Source organism: Anguilla rostrata, chromosome 9 (genome assembly GCF_018555375.3).
Source record: "Anguilla rostrata isolate EN2019 chromosome 9, ASM1855537v3, whole genome shotgun sequence".
In the NCBI taxonomy this organism is placed as follows: Eukaryota; Metazoa; Chordata; class Actinopteri; order Anguilliformes; family Anguillidae; genus Anguilla; species Anguilla rostrata.
The window spans coordinates 53,746,522-53,770,063 of record NC_057941.1 but is presented as its reverse complement, the minus strand read 5'-3'; the positions used below and the strand labels follow the sequence as shown (position 1 = coordinate 53,770,063).

Here is a 23,542-nt window from a genome sequence, read left to right as displayed (position 1 = left end):
TAACACACATATAATAAATACATACATACATACAGTACAGTATATACATATAACACACATATAATAAATACATAGATACATACAGTACAGTATATACATATAACACACATATAATAAATACATAGATACATACAGTACAGTATATACATATAACACACATATAATAAATACATAGATACATACAGTACAGTATATACATATAACACACATATAATAAATACATAGATACATACATACATACAGTACAGTATATACATACAACACACATATAATAAATACATAGATACATACAGTACAGTATATACATATAACACACATATAATAAATACATACATACATACAGTACAGTATATACATATAACACACATATAATAAATACATAGATACATACAGTACAGTATATACATATAACACACATATAATAAATACATAGATACATACAGTACAGTATATACATATAACACACATATAATAAATACATACATACATACAGTAATAAATACCTAGATACATACATATAATACACCTGACATTCAGCGAGGCAGTTTGTTCAGCACCTCGGTAGCAGAGGGGACAAAGCTCTTTTTAAAACGGGCCCGTTTCCAGGTCAGAGACCTGTACCTGCGGCCAGATGGAAGGAGTGAGAAGAGTGGGCTGAGGGGGTGTGTGGGGTCGTGCGCTATGGTGAGTGCTCTGTGTGTAAGGGCTCTGTTGTTGAGCTCTGAGAAGTATAGTGAGAAATATAGTGTTCATCTGGCTATAAATGTGAAGTATTTTATATTAAGGAAATGATGGGGGCTTACCCATCTTGAAAAACTTTTGTTAAATCTGAAAACACTCCCAACAGATCCCTGAGAATTTTCCAATGAAACCTGTTACCAACCCAAGTAAAATCAATGGAAGAAAAAATTTTATCTGAATGCTGATTAAAATTAATTATTCTTTTAAAATTGACAATGATCTGTTGGAATTTTAGATGGCAAAGGGTCCAATGTATTTGAAATAATTAGGCTATCCAATGCAAATACAGTCAGGGTCAAATATTTCTAAGTTTTAAAATTTTATTTTTCCGAATGGATTTTATGGCGTACCTTTAACGAAAGAGAATTTTTGAAGTGCTGTCCTAAATATTTAGTTTGGTGTAGTTTTCTACTGAATTTGCAAAACGTTTTGTGGGCTGAGCAGACCTGCATTACCTTTGAAGTGGATTACCATGGTGATTAGTGATTAGAATCAGGTTTGTTCACTGGGTATTTTGCCACGCCCATTTCCTAAACAAAACACTTCTGATTGTGAGCTACCAGGTAAGGCTTAATGAACCCAAAAGCAGGCAGATGCTGTCAATCAAGACTTTCCTGCGAACTCCACTTTAAAAAGCCACAGTCCTCCATTAGTGTTGCAAGCCAATCCGAAACTGACAACCCTGGGCCGCACCCTTTTTTTTCGCGCTCATTAAATAAAGTTCTCCTTCAGGTCCGCGTGCGATACGAAAATTGAACTTTCTCGCCCCCATTTTTACAAACAAAACCAGCAATAACTTCAAAATTGAATACACCTTATTGTAAAACGTTGTAATCTACAAACTGTTTGAAGACCCTTATTTTTCCATGCAACTTTTAACCCATAGCAGCTTGTTATGTAAATTTAAATCACATTTATTCCTGCAAAATGCTTGTTTTCACGAAATTGCATTGAACCTTAAGCACTGAGTCTGCGCATGCGCCAATCAATCTATCGTCAGCGTCGAGAAGGGGCGATGTACAAGCGATCTTTGGCAACTTGTGGGAAATATCTTAGCTGCTTCAACTGGGACACACGGATAAAAATGTAAGTTGTTATAATTTGTTTCGTAAATTAAATGTAATATCATACACTAAGTAGAAGAGGTCCGCGAGGTGGCGATAAACGGTTTTTGTAGGATGAGAAACTGCCATGTATTTCGTATGTTAGCTGAACAAACTGAAGAACAGCGACAGTAAGCTAATGTTTTTTCTAACGGCTTTTAAATGCTCATTTTTATACTACTAATTTGATAATTCGGTAAATTTTCAACGCAGTGTATTTAGATTTGCTAGTTAAATAGTTTGTCCGTGTCGACTAACTAGCCTTGTTTGCTCGGTAGTGAGCTAGCTAGCTAGCACGCTCTTCTGGTGAGGAAAATTGAGATTTTTAACAGCATTGAAATGAAACGTTTAACTTTTACTAAGTAAGAATAAGCGGTGGGTTATGGATGTACATACGAATGAGTAGCCTATATATATATATATATATATATATATATATATATATATATAATGTATACATACACACGCACACACACAAATATATATCGTGTGTGTAAGTAGTTAAAAAAACGAATGAGACAAGTTAAAATTTTAACCGTGTAAAACGCTAGGTGAATATGGGAATTGCATCGGTTTTAAATTACAAATGCATAACGACACCTGCAGGCTTTAAAGGAGTAACATGGTGGTTGAACGTGACATTTCCCAGTTGTCTTTGGGCAACAACAAAACAAATGTGCATAATTTTTTTATTATTCAGTCATTTCAATGTACTTTAAAACGTATTTTTCTAAGCCTAAATTTCCCACTATAAAAGTTCACCCGAACCGTCTGGGCGTGGTAATGAGAACTGTCAGTTAGCTATGATTGACAGACCGTGCCCCGTTACCGTAGCTACCCCCCATGATACTAGCTAAGCTAGCTAGCTTAGTAGTATATCAAGTATCGATAGATAGCTAAGGTAAGGACGTTGACTTATATCCAATTATACATTTTGCTATCTAGCTAGACAAGTTAAGATAAAAGCACAACTATAACGTCCTCATAAAAGCAAACTAGCTGGCTAACGTTATCGATAACATTGCCTTGTGACAACAAACTACCTAGCTAGCTAACGTTAGCTAGCTAGCTAAATGAATATAACCAGAAACAATCTAATAGTCCGTAAAAGGCACTCTAATTTAAGTGAACCTAACGTTAGTCAAATATTTGCATTGTCTTGCCTGTAAGCCAGCGGTGTGTCCTGTCAGATTTCTTTACGGTGCGTGGAAAGGGGAGTGGTTACTGTATTCGTGACGCAAGTTGACAACTTTCTCAATCGGTTGAAAATAGGACGATACATTTAAAACGCATATTTCTCCACAAAAATACAGAACGGACATATTTAATACTTTACTCATTGTGTTTCTTCAATGCCTCTTGTGCAAATAGCACATAAAACCGAGAAAGTGTGAAAATCACCATGGTACTCCTGTAATATCCACACTGCACCCTGCGTATGACGAGCAGTGTGCCAGTGCAATAGCTAACACAAAAGTCAAAAGAATGGCTAAATTATCCAAGTCCGCGAAGATTACAAGGTTTAATTATCGAGGTCTGAAATAGTCTTGTAGTTTGAGGAACGTATTAAAGCGAATTACGCCTAGACTATATGAACAAAAACGAGTTTGGAAATGTAACCTTTTTCCAGTTTGGCTAGCTATGACGGAGGACTTTTGTATAATTACCATGCTGTAAAACATTTCAATCTAAAGTCCGGTGAGATGGCATAATGTAGATGTATTCTGAACATATTTCTATAGACTAGCCTATACTGCTATATATGTCTCTGTGGCGCAATCGGTTAGCGCGTTCGGCTGTTAACCGAAAGGTTGGTGGTTCGAGCCCACCCAGGGACGTTCCACTTTTCATTTTATAACTAAACGCGTTTTTCTCATCCTCACCAAAGTGGGGATGCAGGCATTTTTGAGTGTGTCATCATATATGTTCTCTTCCTGGGATGCTGAAGTGAGGCTAACATGATCAAGTTCCCCATCTTAAAAATATATTTAATTCAAGGTCTGTACAAAAAGGTCCCACAGAATTTTTCTCTTACCACCCACCTTCAACCTATGATCATAACAGTCAATGATAATTTGTCTTAATAGCCTATATTGTACCATATTGGGTTAACTTTGTTTAATTTTTACTTTTTCAACAAAACAATGAATGAATGCACGTCACTCTCAAATCATTATTTTACCACTTTCAAGGTTTATTGTTGTATTTTATTCAGTGAAAATACACCTTTTAGATTCCATGCATAGTATGAAATAGCATTAATATTCCCTTGTGTCTCAATACGTCCATCCCAGTCATGCTAGTCCATCACTTGCCACTGCATGTCACTGAGTCAATAGTTCGGCTGCCTGAACCCCCCCCCCCCATGCCTGTCTTTTATGTGTGGCGGTTTAAAATGCAGCTCCAGAAAGGGTTGATTTAGGAACCCCTTTCTGCCAACTGCTGTGTGCATTGTGGTATGAGAAGTATTTACCAAAATCTGCCTTGTTTTACGAGGGTGGGGGGGAGGATGTTATGTCCCATTCTTCATTGAATTCATGAGCTTTTGATGACTACGTATGGAGATCAGTACACATCCCACAAACTGGCATTCGCAGTCTCTGTGGCGCAATCGGTTAGCGCGTTCGGCTGTTAACCGAAAGGTTGGTGGTTCGAGCCCACCCAGGGACGGCTTTGTTTGGTTTTAAACATGGGTTATTAACCCACAATAGGCAAAAGCTAACGAGCCAGCCAGGAGTCGAACCTGGAATCTTCTGATCCGTAGTCAGACGCGTTATCCATTGCGCCACTGGCCCTCCTCTTGGAGCCCTTTTTTGGGTAATCATACGGACCCTGTCAGGCCACGACATTCTTTGTCGCCTTGTGGCTTTTGATTGGCCAATTCTTTCCATTTCTTTCTATCCTGGCTTTCCGTTCCAAAGTCTCAAATAAATGAAAGAGCGGGCGGGCTTACCTGGGACTTTGGTTTCAATTTAAATCAATGGTCAACAAAGAGAAAATAAGACCAGAAGCAGAAATATGATCCAGCCACAGCCCGATCTACTCAGCATGCAGGGATCAGTATCTTCAGATACTGCAGATCACTAGATCTCGGATGAGTACAGATACAGTTACATGTGTTTTTAAATTCAGCTTTTGCATAAAGGAGCCATATTGGCAGCGGTGGGATTCGAACCCACGCCTCCGAAGAGACTGGAGCCTAAATCCAGCGCCTTGGACCGCTCGGCCACGCTACCGTGTTGTGGTATTTGTTTTCCTGCCTGTTTTTTTTTTTTTGCTGGCCTGTTTCCTGCATTTGCTGTTGAATTTTCTGGCCTGTGTGTAACATTTGCATGCCCATTTCCTGATATGGCTGGTCTGTTTCCAGCATTTCCATTTCTTTCTATCCTGGCTTTCCGTTCAAAAGTCTCCAAAAGATGAAAGGGCGGGCGGGCTTTCCTGGGACTTTGGTTTCAATTTAAATCATAGGTCAGCAAAGGGAAAATAAGACCAGAAGCAGAAAACTGACCCAGCCACAGCCCGATCTACTCCGCATGCTGGAATGAGTATCTTCAGTTACTGCAGATCAGTAGATTTCAGATGAGTACAGATACATGTGTTTTTAAACTCGGCGTTTGCATAAAGGAGCCGTATTGGCAGCGGTGGGATTCGAACCCACGCCTCCGAAGAGACTGGAGCCTTAATCCAGCGCCTTGGACCGCTCGGCCACGCTACCGTGTTATGCTATTTGTTTTCCTGCCTGTTTTTTTTTTTTTTTGTGTTGGCTTGTTTCTGCATTTGTGTGCACATTTGGCCATTCGATTCTGGCGGGTCTTTCCTGCATTTTCTGGCTTTTTCCGTAGTGTGTTCTCTTTCGTGCATTTTGCTAGTTTGATTTTTCTGGCCTGTTCTGAAACGCCTTTTGCATGCTCCATTTCCTGATATGGCTGGTCTGTTTCCTGCATTTGCTGACATTTTCCCTGCATTTGTTGACCTCTTTTCTGCATTTGCTGGCCTGTTTCCTGTATATGCTGTAAGGATGGAAAATGAAATCAGAGTAGGCCTGTATATTTACCATTGCTAAGTTTAGGGTTGGGTGTGTGAGAGGTACTTGCCAAGGGGACAGCGGGAGCAGGATCAGGTGATCTGACCTTATTTGTATTCAACTCATCTCAGTTTAACAGGGAATCACCGTCAGTCGTGATGTGAACTCATTTTTTTCTTTTGCAAACAGTAGTTGTACTCATGGGCTGTTAACTCACAATAGGCAAAAGCTAACGAGCCAGCCAGGAGTCGAACCTGGAATCTTCTGATCCGTAGTCAGACGCGTTATCCATTGCGCCACTGGCCCGCCTGTTAGAGTCTCTATTTGGTAATGATACAGACCATTTTATTTCACTTCTTAAGACATTTTATACTAAAGTGTTTATTGGGTGATCTTTTATTTTATGTCATTTTATTATTTTTATTTGTTTCTGTGTTTTGTATTGACTATTGTGAAGCACTTTGTTACCTGTATTGAAAAGTGCTATACAAATAAAGCTATTATTATTATATTATAATTTACTGGCTACAACATTCTTTGTCGCCGTGTGGCTTTTGATTGGCCAATTCTTTCCATTTCTTACTATCCTGGCGTTCCAAAGTCTCAAAAAGATGAAAGGGTGGGTGGGCTTACCTGGGACTTTCATATGCATTTGAATTTTCTGGCCTGTGTGCAACATTTGTATGATCACTTCCTGGACTTGCGGACCTGTTTCCTACTTTCCCTGGTCAGCATTTTCTTCTGCAGGGGCAGGGCTAAAGCCATTGGGCCCGCATCATGCCACAGGGGTGGGATTACTGCATGTGTACGTGTACAGGTTTACCGCCATCGTGACCTCTCCGAGCCCTGGCCACCGATTTAATTTAAAAAAACAGAAGCAGTCACGTCCCTGGGTGGGCTCGAACCACCAACCTTTCGGTTAACAGCCGAACGCGCTAACCAATTGCGCCACAGAGACAGTGGCATGCCATTTTTGAGAGCAGATTCCCAGCCATGGGTGTAAATTCCGCAATTTTAAACTACAGAGAAATGCAAAATGACACGAGATCGTCACTTGGAAGCAGTTACTTTTTAAATCATACATCATGGATAAAATTCAAATAATCAAACAAGACATTTAATTGCAATTAATTTTATTATTGTTTGGACTATGTCTACCTGATCCTATTTTTTAAATAAACCTCTCTCGCATTTTCTTCTGAAACGTCTTTTGCGTTGGCATTTTGAAAAACACTATGATTTTCAAAGCTTTAATTATCTAACAATTTGTTTCATTATCCTTTTCATATTTTATGTTTAAACACAATACTTGCTTTAATGTTAGGTAGGAATACATTTCCACTATGATCTCTGTACCTTTGAAAACAATGACTGAATGTTTTCAAAAGGTTTTGAACATCCATCAGGTGTTATGCTGAGCTCTCTAAAAGCACATTATCATGGCTTTTCTCACAGGAGTGTTGAACTAACCTCAGTCGTGCCACCTACTCAGTTTCTGTGTTGAAATCACTAATTGAGCCTGTTCACTAGAACTGTTACGTTCAGCTGCTGTGAAACAAAATGGCCATGAGCCAAAGAAGAGGTCAGGTGTTTGTGAGGGTGTGTGCGTGGATGCACACACACATGGATGTATGCGTGTGTGCGGTCGCAGCTATTGTGGATTCGCGCTTGTTGCATTCAGTGTCCCTTATCTGCTCCAGGGTTTTAATCCACATTTCTCTCCAACCTCTCCTTCTCCTGTGTCTCAGTCACTCTGTCCCAGTCCTCCGGCCTGTTAGGCTGCAGTTCCACCTCTTCCCACTGCGTGTCACTGATGAGTCGATAGTTCAGCTGCCTGTATTTTTGCGGGTGTCTCTGCCTCTGTTGCCGCACTTCCTCATACAGACTCTGAGTGACGGGGGGAGGGGGGCTGAACCCCCCCATGCCTGCCAGGGCCTGGTAGTACTCCCACTGGCTCCACTCCAAATTGAGCAGGTGCTGGGGCTTCACCCCCTCCGCCAGCTTCCTCTCCATCTCTCTCTGGACCTCCTCCTCCATCTCTGCCTTCGAGGGCAGGGAAACGGTGCCCTCTAGTACCGCCAGAGCAAACTGCACCTGCATAGAGACAGAGAGAGGGGGAGAGGGAGAGAGAGAGGGGGTGGGGGCCGGAAGAGTGGACAGACGGCAGGAGAGAATGAGAGAAAGAGAAGGAGAGAGAAAGAGAGGGCGTGAGAATGACAGGAAAGTACAGGAACAGACAGACAAAGGCAGAGATCAAGAGCAGGAGAGAGCGCAGGAAGGAGAGATGGGGAGAATAGAGGCACATGCAGACTTTGAGAGTTTGGAGCCGTTAGTAATAATAGTATGACTCTGCCCGGAAGGGCGTGGCCGAGTGGGCGGGGCCTGACCTGCGAATGGAAGTGGGGGAAGGGGCAGATGATCTTGCACACGCCTACGATGAAGAGGGAGGGGCAGGCAGGCGGCAGCAGGTGCTTGTAGAGCGGGGAGACCAGGTGAGTCTGCACCTGCAGGCCCAGCTGCGTCGGGTCCAGGAAGGGGTAGCTGAACCTGTAGCCTGTACAGAGCAGGAGCACTTGGGGGTGGGCCACTTCCCCGTCCTGAAACTGCACTGCCCCGTCCTTCAGCACCCTGCACACCGGGGGGGCCTGCTGGATCTGGGGGGGCAGGGGGAACTGCAGGGGGGGTCTGCCGTGACTCAGAGTGACCTGGAAAGCAGGGGGGGGGGGTGTTTAAAAAGTGCCTGAGGTGTGGTGCATAAGAGCAGAGTGGTGTGATTCAGGAAGGGGCTTGGCAGTATGACTCATCCCGCTAAGCTGGGGAACTCGCACTCCTCAAAAAACCTGCAAACTTTAACAAAATAAAGTGTAAGAGCTAAAAGTGCTTCAAAAGAACATTTTTTACAGAGGTGCTTTAAAAGTTAAGTTCTTGGATTTACATTTCTTCTGAGAGATGATCCTGAAAAGCTTCCTGTCCTGTGCTGTTTCCTAAGGGATTGATCCTGGGTCAGATTTCCCGTTTTTCCTGGAATAGTTGTGTTTGGGATTTGAGTGGGGAAAAGCTGATCATGGAGCAGGGTTTATTTTCAGGGACATTGAGGATGCCTTTATACTGTTTTACTGACTGCCTGGAATGTCACAGATTTAGACTAACAGAAAGCTTTTACAGGTCTTGTATTTGTGTGAATGGGACCTTGAAAGGACTTCCTACAAGCATGAATCAGTGAGGGAGGTAAGTTTGGGAACCCAGCCAGACATGGGAGGGGGTCCAGCGTGTGGAGGCATCCCATTTTTGGGCATTGAATCCATTCGAAATGAGGAGAAAATCACAAAAAAATATTTTCATGTAAGGAAATATGAGCTACACTGTATTTGAAAAGCTGTCATTATCACAATATCAGTGTGTTTCTCACATTTTCTCTCATTGGTTAAAATACTTTATTAGATTCACATTACCGCTTCTACTCAATGCTTTGGAAAGATCTAGTGTCTGCTTTTCATACAAATGTACCAACTTCAGCAGAGACAGGATGTGGAGACTGGGACACAGGAAAAAGCGGGGGTGGGGTCACCTGGGCGTTGACGCTCGCTAGTTCAAAGGAGATGTCCAATCCTGACGGTCCCGCCCCCAGCACCACCACTGATTGGCCAGCGAAAGGGTCTGGGTAGCGATAGGAGTGGCTGTGTAACAGGGTGCCTGTAGGGGGCGACAGAGAGGAGCAGCCTCAGGCCCTGATCCTAGTGAACAAATTCAGCCAAACACAGAAAAACTTTTCACAATCTGCATACAGCACATACCCAGCCAGAATAATGTGTTGTACTGGGTACACTTACAAGAGAGTGCTCCTCAAAGCTTGACAAAGACCTCCTAATGACGTAGGTCTAATGAGCTCATCTCCTGTTTCATATGAAAAGTACACAAGTCTGGCATCCATGGATTTTGTCCACCACAATTTTGTGATTTCAAATTCAGTCGTACGCATATTTGTGCAAGTGCCTGTCCTCTGTTAGTCCAGCACGGCAGTATGTCCGCGGTGTTCCCACCTTTTAAACTTAATGTTGAGTTGGCGTACACTGTGATTTTTGTGCGTTTCCCTGTGCCTTAATCTCCTATAGTTCATTGCCAATCTTGGCTATGATACTTCACCTGTACCTTAATGAGCATCTTATTCACCCGTATCTTTAGTAGTAATATTATTTGAATTGCATTGCAAACCCAAATATGAAGACTGGTTTTTTGGTTTTAAAAAAGTTGGATCAAGCTGTCTTTACAGCATTTATTAATATCGCAATAATCATAAGACATAAGAACAACGTATGCGCCTGATGAAATTTGGAGAAAATTTCCTTTAATTCTCCAGAGGAGGAACAGCCAACCTTAAAGGCATTCAGAGGAGCACAGAGGAGAAAAGCACACTAAAGCTCACACTCGGGATGATCGGTGTTGTCCTTTCTTCAGTGGCTACCCAAGAAAATGAGCCTGGAGGATTGCGGCTATACCCAAGAAAACGAGCCTGGAGGACTGCAGCTATACCCAAGAAAACAAGCCTGGAGGACTGCAGCTATACCCAAGACAACAAGCCTGGAGGACTGCAGCTATACCCAAGAAAACAAGCCTGGAGGACTGCAGCTATACCCAAGAAAACGAGCCTGGAGGACTGCGACTATACCCAAGAAAACGAGCCTGGAGGACTGCAGCTATACCCAAGACAACAAGCCAGCAGGACTGCAGCTATACCCAAGAAAACAAGCATTCCACTCGCACCGCGCAGATAAACGTATAAAAATGACCTCAAATGGTCGCCGAGATCGCGGCCAGATAGCGGTATTGCTGCCATCGCTACCGTGGCCTTTTGCTTTCAAACAGCGCTGCGATGATGGAGTGCGCGGAACCAATCTTCACCATCTCGAAATATGATTCAGCCACCCTGACAGAGACAGAGTGCCTAAAATCTCACATCTCGGCAGGGGCACGATGCTCTGCGAAATATTGATTTTCTGGAACGAGTCGCGCCTGGGTTATTCTCCCACCCACTTCTAGGGCAGCGACTCTTCGCTTGAACACGAACCAACTTCTGTTTGATTAGAGGTCTGAGTGTTTGAAATAAAAAATGAGCACTGGTGTGAAATCTGGCTGGGGCTTGAGAGCTGTCGTTACGGTTCAGGGGTACTGCTGAGAGTGGCAGACTCTTAAGGCCCCAAGGAGGTTAAAACACAAAGACAGACAAAAACATGCAGGTAGAACAGTCACCCTCACAGACAGGCAGAGAAACAGACAAACAGGTGTGCAGCTGCACCTTTAAAGTGTTCCAGTCCTGGGATGGAGGGCAGGTGGGGGTCAGAGTAATGACTGCAGAGAGAAAGAGTTCAAAGGTCAGAGGTCAGCATGATTATATATCACAGGTTGCCTGAAATAACCAGATAGTCGGCTGGATGTTTGCAATGGTCAAAACTTCGCTGCCAGTGCTGAGGTTGAGTGTTCTGATTTGCTGGCTGCACTGGCAGGGTAGCAGCAGCCAATAGTGCTGGAACTTTCCGGAACGAGGGAAAAGTGTACCAGGTGGAAGGAATGTGAAAGTTGGCAGTTTGGTCTTGAGTATGAATCATCTGTGACAGCAGTCAGGGCCGTTCCCCAGTGCTCGTACACGCCTCCCTGTGCTCGGAGTACGGACCCTCTGCACGCCCGCTAAAAGGGTCAGCTCCGCGGCGGTTTTTCTCTGTGGCTGAGCGTGGCTGAGATCGGCGTATCTGACTGTTTCTGGCTGCCTGGGGTTCTCAGATTGATGGCAGGATGGGTTTTTTGCCCCCCCGCTGTGGGGCAGACGTTTCGCCCCTCTTACCCGTTGCATACGAACACGGCGTCGAACGTCTCTGTCCTTCGTCCACACTGCCCACCTGATGATGTCACCTCCCACGTCAGCTTTCCCTCCCCCGTCTCCATGGTGACTGGCTTCACTTCCTCCACCACTGTTTCAAACTGAGCACATGGGATGTATATTTATCATCGTGTCCATAATCAAAAACAGAAAAAAACAGCCAAAATGACTATTAATTTTCCATTAGTGTTCTGGTTTTAACTGGGTTTGATGCTTATGCAGGTGTATTTAAAGCTTGCGTGGAACATATGAATATTCGAACCTGCATTGTTAGATGTAATGACCCCTGTCTTGGGTTCCTTTCCTTAAGAAGACCAGGCTAGAAATATGGGTAAAATTATGGGAGGGAAGTTCACAACTGACACCTATGTGGCAGAACTTCGATGTGAGCGAGGGGTGTCGCCATGGTGATGGCACCTGGATGCCAGGGGTGTCATCATAATGACTACCTGGATGTGAGAGGTGTTGCCATGGTGATGGTACCTGGATGTAAAGGGCATTGGCATAGTGACAGTACCAAGACGTAAGGGGTGTTGCCGTGGTGACAGTACCCAGATGTGAGGGGTGTTGCCGTGGTGACAGTACCCGGATGTGAGGGGTGTTGCCATAGCGGCAGTACCCGGATGTGAGGGGTGTTGTCATTGTGACAGAATCCAGATATGAGGGGTGTTGCCATAGCGACAGTATCCGGATGTGAGGGGTGTTGCCATGGCGACAGTACCCGGATGTGAGGGGTGATACCGTAGTGCTGACTGTATCTCTCCAGGTATCGCAGCACTTCCTGATGGGGCAGAAAGGAGGGCAGCTGGGGGTCAAAGGGGAAATCTGGGAACATCATGACCTCCTTGGGCAGGTTGGTCCTGCAGGGAGGGGAGGGGAGGGGGGGGCAGGAGGGTGTGTCAAATCAAATATAAGAACAAGCTCACAGTCTCTTCACAGGCTAAAGTCACTATAGCAACCTACAGCCAAGCATGATATTGGGAACACAAGAATGTTCTGTGTCCACCTGGGATTCTGAATGCTTCATTATTTACAGTAGTTAGTGTACTGCCCAAGTTGTGCATGTGTGATAAAAACTTGCAGGGTGCAGCCAAACCTAGAATAGAATAGTAGAATAGAATAAATCTGGCCTTTAAGATGACTGTGGTTTCAGAACAGTTTTCCTGCTGTTTTGCTGGTGTGTGAAGAACATGTCCTGTATTCAGGTGAGGCCTGTGCCTGTGTGCTCAGGTGAACCCTGTACTTGTGTGCTCAGGTACCTTTGTGCTCAGGTGAGCCCTGTGCCTGTGTGCTCAGGTGAGCCCTGTACCTTTGTGCTCAGGTACCTGTGTGCTCAGGTGAGGCCTGTACCTGAGGTCCCGGTACATGCTGCTATGAATGGGCAGTCCGTTGTCATGGCAGCCTGTGCACTCCTCGTACACCCAGGTCCCGCCCACCGCACTGGAGAGCTCGTACACTACCGGGGGCCGGAAAACGCCCTGGCGGGACAGGATGTGGCGAGCGGCGCAAAGCCCCGCCCCCCCGGCACCCACGACCGCCACGCGCAGCTGCCCCGACATCCTGCAGGGGGCAGCACAGGAACGACGGTGGAGCATTCCGGAAGGTTCTCACACGACTTTCCCCACATGGGATCAAGCAGAAGCAACCAGTGGGGCTACACTCTACATTTGCAAAACGTTCTCTGCTGCGATTTTCACATGAAGACGTTAGAAAAATGTGCGTCTGCATCCGCCTGTTTATGGTTTTATAAAGATTCATGCACCCTGTAAGTGTTAACAACCCAACAACACCAAATCCAGGAATCCAGCAACCCACCACATAGCCTACTAGTGCAGAGTCTCACTTTCACTTCCCCGTTTCAATTTCAAATTCAGAAAAAGAACATTCAAAAACCACAGAATGGAGGAGTGTGAATTAATTCAAAGGTTTGTTATTCAAGCACGGTATTTATTTTTTATGTACAAAAAAATCCATATTTATTGCTAATTAACTGAAATAGCAGTATACGGTCTGTCTTTGTTCTGAAAACACCGGAGCACACAAGCGCGTGTGCATGCTGGTTTGCGTGCGTGCACGCGAAAGGGGGGGGAAGAGAAGTGCGATTACGTGTTTTGGTTTTTTTTGTCGGGTGAATTTCTCGCGTAAAAATAACGATTACTGAAACAGCACAATTATTGATTTTAACTTGAATCATGTATTACTTTTATATTGGAAAATACATCCGAATGTCGATGTAGACTACACACGCCTTGAAATGCGAGCCGATAAATAATAATACAACCAAGTGTGACGTTGGTATAGGCTAGACGAAATGATTTAACGATTTTCAATGCACTTGCACCAATTATATTAGAAAAAAGCAGTACAAACGTCAGTGTCACTAGGCCTTGGTCTACATATCGAAAGGGCCGGTTCAAACTCGAATTCGTTTTTTTAAAGTATACCAAGACACAATCCATTCAGATTCAACTGCAGATCGAAGTTTTAGACTTAAACGAATGATAGAAAATATGATAAATGAATGATAGAAAAGATAAACCGAAACAGTGATGGGGTTTTCAGCTTCGGAGAGAAGAGACAGAATTAAGATACAAAACTAACAAAAAGCAAACCTCGCTTCCGCTACGGGGTTCTTCTTTCGTCGAAACCCCGGTGTTTTTACACAACTCTGACAACCGGAAAGTGAACTTTGTCTTTGTATAAATTAGCTATTACCTGGACTTTGTGACGCGGACACGCTCAACCTCAGCGCTGGAGTAACGAGTCTGACTCAGTGTTACAGGCTGCATTCGCTCGCCGACAAATGTTTTTGAACGAACAACGGTGCCAGTGAAAATGCACTATGCCCCCAAGCAGTGTTAAATTGAGAGGGATTTATCGGCTCGTTTGGTCTTTCAGAAGGATCAGGGCATGATCATCTTTAAACGGGCCAATGGTGAGAGCGACGGAAAAGTACCATACATTATATACGAAAAAATATCTCGCTAACTTGATCAGATACTGTTCACTAAACACGTCCTGACAAAATAATAATTTAAGACTGCGGACAATGATGACCAAAACACTCATTTAAAGGTTCTATGCAATTGGTCAGGTGATTAAGAACTTAATACTGCACCCAGTTCCCATTCCTCGTTCTCCACTTCCGCCTAGCAGCGTGCACCCAGCTGCTTGCAATTAGAAAACAGCGTTTTCGTCATCTTCCCGTGCTGTTTCCCGTATGTGCCTACACAAGTGCTCGTGACCATGTATATCTGTGCGACTGCACGCACGCTGTAGACGAAATATAAAGAATTAGCGGCGTTTTTTTGATGATGTTTTGGCTATACTGGTGGAACAGAGGAGAAGTCTGAAAGGGAGGATGATGATGGTGATATTGATGATGATTGCCACGTGGGGGGATAGATTACTGCGTGTAACTGAAAGCCTGAATTGTCCTTTGGAAGCTAAAATAGTCATATTATTCCCTTTCTCTGGGTGATCTTGCTCATATATTCTTATTTCTCAGGGTATGTTAATATTTCTTAGGGTACATTAATATTTCTTTATAATGTATAGTAATATTTCTGAAGCTATATTAATCTTTCTCAGGGTATATTAATCTTAATGAGGCTATATTTACTTTTTACTTTTCTCAGGTATAATATTTCTCAGGGTATATTCATCCTTTTCAGGGTAAGTTAATGTTACCTGCAGTGTAGGTGTCTTGATGCTTGACACTCCAAGTTTACCTGAGTTATCAGCATTCTGATCCAATCAAATGAGTAAAATGAGATAAACAGACATTTATTTCATTGTGTAGGCAAAACTAACACCACAGTAATTGGTTGTTCACATTAAATACATTTTGTTTAGGACAAATTTAGATCCAGGGTGGACAGCTCCCCTGGTTTGCGTTTCCACCAATTACCCCAGGCTCTAATTGGCTAATTGGGCGAGCACCCCAACACGGTTTCAACGGGTAAAACACTTAATGCAGGGACAGAAGAACAGAGTTCGGCTGTCATTCACGAAACGTGCTAAACTGTCGGAGCACGCTAGTGACTGGACTGATCAAATAATGAAGATCAGACGTTTGCATGAAACGCAGACACATCCCTGATGCCGAAGGGCTGATAGAAGACTGCAGTGCGCCACGCAGGTGACCGTTTGCACAGATAAATCCTGACAGGAAAGGGAACCTGGAGAGTTTCCCACCTGAGCCTGTTGCTCTCGTTGCAGACGCATCCAGACCACAGACTGAAATACTGACTCCTGAGACGCTAACGGCTAACAGGCCTAGCGTACGCGGCCGAGGCCTGGTCAGCAGTGAAGCGCCACCGCAGTGTGTTTTTATTTAAAGGGGGGCAGGCCGTCCGTCCTCCTGCCATATATATTATTTGGTGTTATTCATACGGAGAGGAGAGCAGAGAGGGTAGCCGATAGAGAAGGGATGCCTTGGGGGGCGGGGGGTTATTTACGGTTCGGGAGCTGGCTGCTCTATAGATCCCTCTACCCGTCCCGGCAGTGTTTTTAGGTGAATGTGGAACGCACCGGTTATTTGCGCTCCCTCTTTACCTGAGCAACCAGTTTTTCCTCTTTCCCCCCAGACAGCTTCAGGCGGTAGAGACTCTGTCCAGCGTGTGAGTTTTCGAGCAGCACTATGTCCCGTCTGTGTTCCACTGGCCCTGGCCTGGAGCACACATTCTGGGGCCTGGAGCACACATTCTGGGGCCTGGAGCACACATTCTGGGGCCTGGAGCACACATTCTGGGGCATGGAGCACACATTCTGGGGCCTGGAGCACACATTCTGGGGCATGGAGCACACATTCTGGGGCATGGAGCACACATTCTGGGGCCTGGAGCACACATTCTGGGGCGTGGAGCACACATTCTGGGGCCTGGAGCACACATTCTGGGGCCTGGAGCACACATTCTGGGGCGAGCGCCATGTGCGGTATTGGAGCAGGACCCGCCCCCAGGTCCCAGCAGATCGAGCGGTACCGAGCGCACGCCCTTAAAGTCTGATCAGCAGTGCGGCGCTGATCGGGGCTGAGATGGGGAATCTCTCCCTGCAAAACAAGAAAAATCTGAGGGCGGTTTGGCAGAAATGTATTCCACACACACACATAAAAAAAAAGCTTTCATCAAACACAAAAGCAGCTTGTCTTAGTCACATCCTAAAAGCCCTGTGAATGTGGTATGGTCTTTGCCTCGCAAGGCACAAATAACTGTAAATACGAGGTAAAAAGGAAAGGGGGGGGGGGGGCTTTGTTTTGATAAAGTGGAAAAGCACAGCCGTCCGCCAACATGCATTTTTGTGAAATTCCACTGGATGGCAGCACAGAGTCATATCTGAAATGGAGTATTGTATGGCGGTGTTGTGAGTCATAGTAATAATAGCTATTGATAGGTGTGTGTGTTTGGGGGTAGAGCGGAGGAATTTTATGTGGGGGGGGGGGGGGTGTAAAATGACAAGTAAGAAGAAAAGTGTTCCCAGCAAGCGAAGATTTGCTGAAGCGCGATAAGGAGAGATGGAGGTTTTTTGTATAACTGGGATTAATGTTGTGCGTGGGGGCTATGGCTTCTGAGGGAGAGAGAGCGAGAGAAACAGGGAGCGAGAGAGAGCGAGAGAAACAGGGAGCGAGAGAGAAATTGAAAGAGTGCCAGGGTGATTCAACCTTTTTTATTTTACATTCAGAGTCAGTCGCTTCCCAGCACTTGACGGCGTCATCCTGGCCGAATGACACACCGCCCCCCCCCCCCCCCCGGACCCCCCCACAGCAGAGGAGGGCTGCTGCTGGTAGCGGTAATAACAGTTATTATGATAACAATAATGGCCAACTTCCCATGTCAGTTTCATTCGCGTGCGGAGTCGCCCCGTACCCCAGCGGAAAGATCAGCCCCTGTGCACGACGCCTCGAAGAGGGGGGGCCCGCCCTGAATCACACACGCCCCCCCACAGCCCCCACTCCCTCAAACGCATCCCCCACCCCCTCAAACGCATCTCCCACAGCCCTCACCGTGCGCGTACCGTCCGTGTCAAACTGCCCGCCCACAGTTCCACCCTCATTGGTCGTTGCTCCTGGTTAGCGAATTAAAAAAAAAAGAAACCTCACCTTCGCTGAGGAGAGAACTGAGGGGGGGGGGGGGGGGGGGGGGGGGCTGACAGGCGAGGTTGTTGATTGTCGCCTGTGGCCCCCGTTCAGTTTCCTCCCTCCCCATTCTCCATCCAAACAATCGAGTTCAACAGCATCATCATTTGCCCCGTGACAGCTCCCCTCCACATGCCTCATGCCCAAATATAGCCCTACCTCAAGGGGGGGACGGGGGGGTGGGGTGGGGTGGGGGCGGGGGCGAAATGAGCTCGTGCAGAAGCCAGGAGTTCTACTGAGACAATGAAGCAGGGAGAAAAAACACTAAAGCTTTCACACAAACACCACAGAACAACACTGCAGATCAACACTATAGAACAACACTGCAGATCAACACTTTAGAACAACACCACAGAACAACACTATAGAACAACACTGCAGATCAACACTATAGAACAACACTGCAGATCAACACTATAGAACAACTCCACAGAACAACACAGCAGATCAACACTATAGAACAACACTGCAGATCAACACTTTAGAACAACTCCACAGAACAACACTGCAGATCAACACTATAGAATAACACTGCAGATCAACGCTATAGAACAGCTCCACAGAACAACACTGCAGATCAGCACCACAGCTGAAACTTCTCCCACACTGAAACCCCTTCTATGCTGAAACTCCTCCCACACTGAAACGGAGAACCTCCCATGCTGAAACCCCTCCCATAATGAAACTCCTCCCACACTGAAACCCCTCCCACACCGAAACACCTCGCACGCTGCAGCCCCTCCCACTCTGAAGCCCCTCCCATGCTGTGTAATGCTGTGGGCCGGTGGGGTATGGAGTGTAAGTGCAAGGCCTTGGCTGCTGGACACACCGGCTCCTCACGCAGTACCTGGCACCTCCCAGGACTCAAGCCTGCAACCCCCTGGGTTAGGAGTGCATGGCTTTACCTTCTCACCCAGACAGGGAGTAGCAGCAGTTCCTGAATTAAAGCCATGTGTGTGTGTGCACTAGTGTGCAGGTGTGTGTGTGTGTGCGCATGTGTGTGTGAGCAATTGTGTGTGTGTGTACAAATTTTCAACTAGAGGCAAAAAGCCCTTTATAGCCCAGCAATTCCTATATTTTGCCATGTGGGAATTCTGCAGTAGAGGGCGCCACTGAGGCGGGTGGAGGGGAGGGCAGCGGCTCAGTTCTGCATGGCTTCCTGTCCTGGTGCCCCCTCTACAGACAGACGCACGCGCGCACACACACACACACACACACACACACACACCCTCTCTCTCACACATACACACACACACACACCCTCTCTCACACAGACACACACACACACACACTCTATCGTGCGCACACACGCACACCCTCTCACACATGCACACACACACACACACACTGGTACACACGGACACAAACGCACACCCTCTCACACACGCACGCCCTCTCACACGTGCACACACACACATGCGCTATCACACACACACACACGCACACACACAGACACTCTATCATGCACACAGGTTCGCACAAGTCCGGTGTACGTCATTGTATCCCCGTTTTGGAAAGTTCCTACAGCCCCACCCCCACCCCTGTTCTGATCGTGGGGAGGGGGGGGGGTAATTGTGGAAAGGTGGGCTCTTAGTGTGTAAACTCACGAGGGGGGGGGGTAACTGGGGAAAGGTGGGCTCTTAGCGTGTAAACTCACGGGGGGGGGGGGTAATTGTGAAAGGTGGGCTCTTAGTGTGTAAACTCACGGGGGGGGGGTAATTGTGGAAAGGTGGGCTCTTAGTGTGTAAACTCATGGCAGCGCAGCAGGGTGCGTGGGGGGGGGTGCATGGGGGCGGGCCTTAATTACAGGAAGTAGATGAAGGAACAGAAGGAGTGCCATTAGGGGCAGGAGCTGAGAGCACAGCAGCCATTAGAGAGACGCTAAATTAAGCTAATTTACATTCAGGGGGGAGAGAGAGAGAGAGCGGGGAGAGGAGAGAGGGTAGAGAGAGAGGGGAGAGAGTGGGGGAGAGGAGAGAGAGAGGGGTAGAGTGGGGGAGAAAGAGGGGGAGAGGGAACTCAAGAGAGAGAGGGGGGTGGAGTGGGGAAGAGAGAGAGAGGGGAGAGAGTGAGCGGGAGAGAGGGGGGAGAGTGGGGGAGAGAGGGAGCGCTAGAGAGAGAGTGAGAGGAAGAGACAGAGCAGGAGACTGGGGGGGAAGAGAGGGAGGGAGAGACAGAGAGGGAGGGAGAGAGAGAGAAGGGGATGATGACGTGTGGGCTGTATTGGGGATATGAGTCAAGCCCCGGCAGAATTAAGATGGATAAGAGGCACTGGAGCACAAAACACCCTGGGAGAAACAGAGAAGGGAGTGGCTTAATCCCCGGCCCTGCCCTGCCAATGGGGACACGCCCTCTGACCAGCTTCAGTTTCCGTGGACAACTGTCCTCAGTCACGCCCACCAGAGAATTACCAAAATCACCAAAGTCACAAGATTTCTTGTCCAAAGAAATGAAATGTAGACCTGGACATTTGTCCTGTACAGAACTACAGTTACAGACCACACAGAAGCGCAGGGTCCTGTACAGAACTACAGTTACAGACCACACAGAAGCGCAGGGTCCTGTACAGAACTAAAGTTACAGACCACACAGAAGCGCAGGGTCCTGTACATGACTGCAGTTACAGACCACACAGAAGCGCAGGGTCCTGTACATGACTACAGTTACAGACCACACAGAAGCGCAGGGTCCTGTACATGACTACAGTTACAGACCACACAGAAGCGCAGGGTCCTGTACAGAACTACAGTTACAGTCCACACAGAAGTGCAGGGTCCTGTACAGAACTACAGCTACAGACCACACAGAAGCGCAGGGTCCTGTACAGAACTACAGTTACAGACCACACACAAGTCCTGTAAAGAGTTAGTGCAACTAATGGTGGCTAAAGAAGAGCAGAGAGTGTGTGGACTGAATGCAGGCGTGAGCCTCTTAGCGAAAGCTCCTCTCTGGACCAGCCTGGGCCGCGGCTAAACCAACACGCGCTTTAAAATGTCAAATCGCAGCTTCCGGCAGCTTTAGGGACTCTGGCATGCTGCCATTCTGCGACCCACAAACCTGCTCTGACATTTTAAAACTTCTGCCAAACTGCCGCAAATTCGCTGTTTCAGACGTACGGGGTCCAGCCACTCCAAAAATAACCGAAGGAGGGTACAGTATGCATGAAAGATGTTGCGTTGGACGTGTATGCCGTAACGTACAGTAAAGGCTTTGCGGTGACTCCCTGGTCTGTGGGGCCAGAGCCTGTTCAGCACATTAGCTTGCTAGCACTGAACGCTGAGCCTGGGGCTCACTTCACCAGTTAATGTGTAATATGATGATAAATGAGTAAAGCACTAGTAGGAAAAAGAAACTGGATGATGTATTATTGTTGCACGTGTCACACGTGTTAAGGTATGTTAATATAAAAAACATTCCTCATACTTTGATATGAAATCATGCCGTATGATGACACATATAATTCTGCGGGTGATGCTGGGTAATGGAGTCTCTAATAGGGAAATGGGGCTCATTTTGTCAGAGGCCTAAGTGGAACATTAAAGCGCGGTTTGATGCTGTCAGGAAGCCACTCCAAACCGGGGATCCGAATGTGAGTCACGCTGGATGCCAGGGTACGGCTGGAGATAAGGCTGTGAGCTGTCAAACAGGCCCGTCCGTCTCCCTGACGCAGTGAGCACAACTCCGCACAACTCCGCTTGATCAAAACTGTTACCAAGTTTGCAAAAAACACTAAAAACAAGAAGCCATCGGTTTAAAAACAATACAAAATATGTCAAAACAAATAAATAATTGATGAATCTTTGTGTTTTTAAAATATTTTTTACCCTATTTCGAATTCATTTCCTATCATAAAAACAAATAGCGGTGGGTAAATCTGTGTGTGGGTAAAGAAAAGTTGCTGGAAACTCATAACAGTGTTCAACATTGTTATTCATAATTTAAAATAACATTTTAAAATTCAAAAAGCAAGGAGATGCATTCAACACCAAAATCAGTTTTTATAAATTCTGCACTGTGTGTCTGGGTGAACCCCACATTAAAGCACAGGAAGCAGACTTGGGTTCTGTGTGTCTAATATGAAATACTTTATATTTGAACATGAATAAATATCTATTTTAACCAATAATCAGAAAAAATAAGTGTTGTACTTTACTTTTTATTTGGCAACGTCTCATTGAAAATTCTCAGGGACCTATTGCAGAAATGTTTCTGAAAACTTTTACCGGCTTCTAATGAGTTAAGTATTTTGGCCTCTGAAGAGTTAAGCATTTGAAATACGCATTTGACTGGGAAGAAAAGATGTTTTTAGAAACACACAGTGTAGGGATGCAAGTTTGGGGCTGGGTGGGGCAGGACAGGGCAGGTTACTAAGATTCAGGGTGGCCCAATCTCTTTCACCTTCCTGCTCTGACCTTTCACCCCCGCCCCTGCCCCCCCCCATCCCCCATCCCTCCACTCTGTCCCTCTGCAGATAATGCCCGGTCTTCTCTTTCTCTCTCCCTTACACTCCCTCACTCCATCCCTCCCTCTCTCTTCTTTTTCATCCCATCTATTTGATCCCAGTATCAAAGTCTGCCTTCAACCACATCAAATGGATAAAAGGAAATATTTTGTGTGTGTGTGTGTGTTGGTGTTACGTAGTGTCTGTGTTGTGTGGGCCGAGAGCTGTGGGGGCTGTGGCGGTGTGGTGTGGGACCGGGGAGCTGTGGGGGGGGCTGTGGGGACCAGGGAGCTGTGGGGGGGGGGCTGTGGGGACCGGGGAGCTGTGGGGGGGGCTGTGGGGACCGGGGAGCTGTGGGGGGAGGGGGATGTGGGGGCTGTGGGACGGGGGCTGTGGGGGGAGCTGTGGGGGGGGGGGCTGTGGGGCCCGCACTGCTACACGCCCCCTCGCTGTCCTGAGCAGCATAATGAAGAGGCGGTATTGAGTCTGTCAGCAGATTAATTATCTGATATGAGTAGTTTAATGGGCTGATTCATTGGTTTCGCCTTCCTCAGTGTAGAGTTCCAATGAGCCTTAAAAAAAGGGACACAGAGCGGGAACAAAGCCGCCGCGGTCCCGCGCGGAAGGCGGTGCCGTTTCAGAGCCGCTGGTGGCCGCGGCGGAAACGGCGGCAGCGTCCCCCGGCTGTCAGACCCGCGTCGGCGTTAGAGTCTGCTGCCAGCGGAGCGTGTCGTGCTGCCCCGCGGCGCCGAATCACACCCCCCTTTCCACCTCCCCCCCTCCCCCGCCCCGTCCCCCGCTCCTGCAAGAATGCAGCACAGCAGCGAAGCCACGCCCCCCGCCTTCTGCACGTGCTCAGTTTGGGCTGGGCCGAGTCTGAATGAAGGGGATGACTCACACCCTGCAGATGTCCACTTTTGAAGTTCACATGGACAGCGTCACAGACCCCCCCCCCACACAGCCCCCACACAGCCCTCCTCCTTCCCTCTGCCCTTGCCAAAATCCACTAGGCGTATAACCGAGGTTAATCCCGAACGACAAGACATCACAGACGGGAAAAACACCTTCGACAAATCCTCCCCCGTCCCCAACGTCCCCCAGCCCCCCACACCCCGCCTGTACCCCGTACCCCCTCTTTTGTTCTTTCAGGTTCAGCTATTGCTTGCTCCTTAATGGCGTGTTACCTCGCGTCAGTGCCTGGCTCGGGGAGTTCGGTGTTCGGCTG

At 46.6% G+C, this 23,542-nt stretch overlaps 1 protein-coding gene, 1 long non-coding RNA gene and 7 other non-coding genes across 12 annotated transcripts; 3 read left to right on the top strand and 6 right to left on the bottom strand.

Annotated features, from left to right (window-relative positions):
- Positions 1 to 1,648: 1,648 nt before the first annotated feature.
- On the top strand, positions 1,649 to 10,501 carry LOC135264242 (uncharacterized). Its single transcript, XR_010332637.1, has 2 exons — positions 1,649 to 1,827; positions 9,034 to 10,501. It is a non-coding gene; the product is annotated as an uncharacterized LOC135264242 (long non-coding RNA).
- On the top strand, positions 3,609 to 3,682 carry trnan-guu (transfer RNA asparagine (anticodon GUU)). Its single transcript has one exon. It is a non-coding gene; the product is annotated as a tRNA-Asn (tRNA).
- Positions 4,441 to 4,514, top strand: trnan-guu (transfer RNA asparagine (anticodon GUU)). The gene has a single exon. It is a non-coding gene; the product is annotated as a tRNA-Asn (tRNA).
- Positions 4,567 to 4,639, bottom strand: trnar-acg (transfer RNA arginine (anticodon ACG)). Its single transcript has one exon. It is a non-coding gene; the product is annotated as a tRNA-Arg (tRNA).
- Positions 4,999 to 5,080, bottom strand: trnal-uag (transfer RNA leucine (anticodon UAG)). Its single transcript has one exon. It is a non-coding gene; the product is annotated as a tRNA-Leu (tRNA).
- trnal-aag (transfer RNA leucine (anticodon AAG)) lies at positions 5,478 to 5,559 on the bottom strand. Its single transcript has one exon. It is a non-coding gene; the product is annotated as a tRNA-Leu (tRNA).
- Positions 6,102 to 6,174, bottom strand: trnar-acg (transfer RNA arginine (anticodon ACG)). Its single transcript has one exon. It is a non-coding gene; the product is annotated as a tRNA-Arg (tRNA).
- trnan-guu (transfer RNA asparagine (anticodon GUU)) lies at positions 6,753 to 6,826 on the bottom strand. Its single transcript has one exon. It is a non-coding gene; the product is annotated as a tRNA-Asn (tRNA).
- LOC135264241 (uncharacterized) lies at positions 6,881 to 14,981 on the bottom strand. Of its 4 annotated transcripts, none has more exons than XM_064353005.1 (8): positions 14,859 to 14,981; positions 13,091 to 13,300; positions 12,462 to 12,600; positions 11,705 to 11,841; positions 11,162 to 11,214; positions 9,437 to 9,561; positions 8,256 to 8,573; positions 6,881 to 7,962 (listed from the first exon to the last, which is right to left on the bottom strand). In XM_064353005.1, the coding sequence occupies exons 1-8, from the start codon at positions 14,867 to 14,869 to the stop codon at positions 7,573 to 7,575; spliced, it is 1,383 nt and encodes a 460-aa protein (XP_064209075.1). In that variant the 5' UTR covers positions 14,870 to 14,981; the 3' UTR covers positions 6,881 to 7,572. The 4 variants fall into 4 exon arrangements, with proteins under 4 accessions (XP_064209075.1, XP_064209074.1, XP_064209076.1 ...); XM_064353004.1 differs by lacking the exon at positions 14,859 to 14,981 and adding an exon at positions 14,456 to 14,846; XM_064353006.1 differs by lacking the exon at positions 14,859 to 14,981 and adding an exon at positions 14,353 to 14,845.
- Positions 14,982 to 23,542: the final 8,561 nt, after the last annotated feature.

Excerpts from the sequence above, each read along its gene's own strand:
- LOC135264241 (XM_064353004.1), bottom strand. The coding sequence starts at position 14,529 with ATGCAGCCTGTAACACTGAGTCAGACTCGTTACTCCAGCGCTGAGGTT. Across the intron at positions 13,301-14,455 it reads GTCCGCGTCACAAAGTCCAG|GATGTCGGGGCAGCTGCGCG; the intron begins GTAATAGCTAAT and ends TGCCCCCTGCAG. Across the intron at positions 11,215-11,704 it reads GCCGTGTTCGTATGCAACGG|TCATTACTCTGACCCCCACC; the intron begins GTAAGAGGGGCG and ends TTCTCTCTGCAG.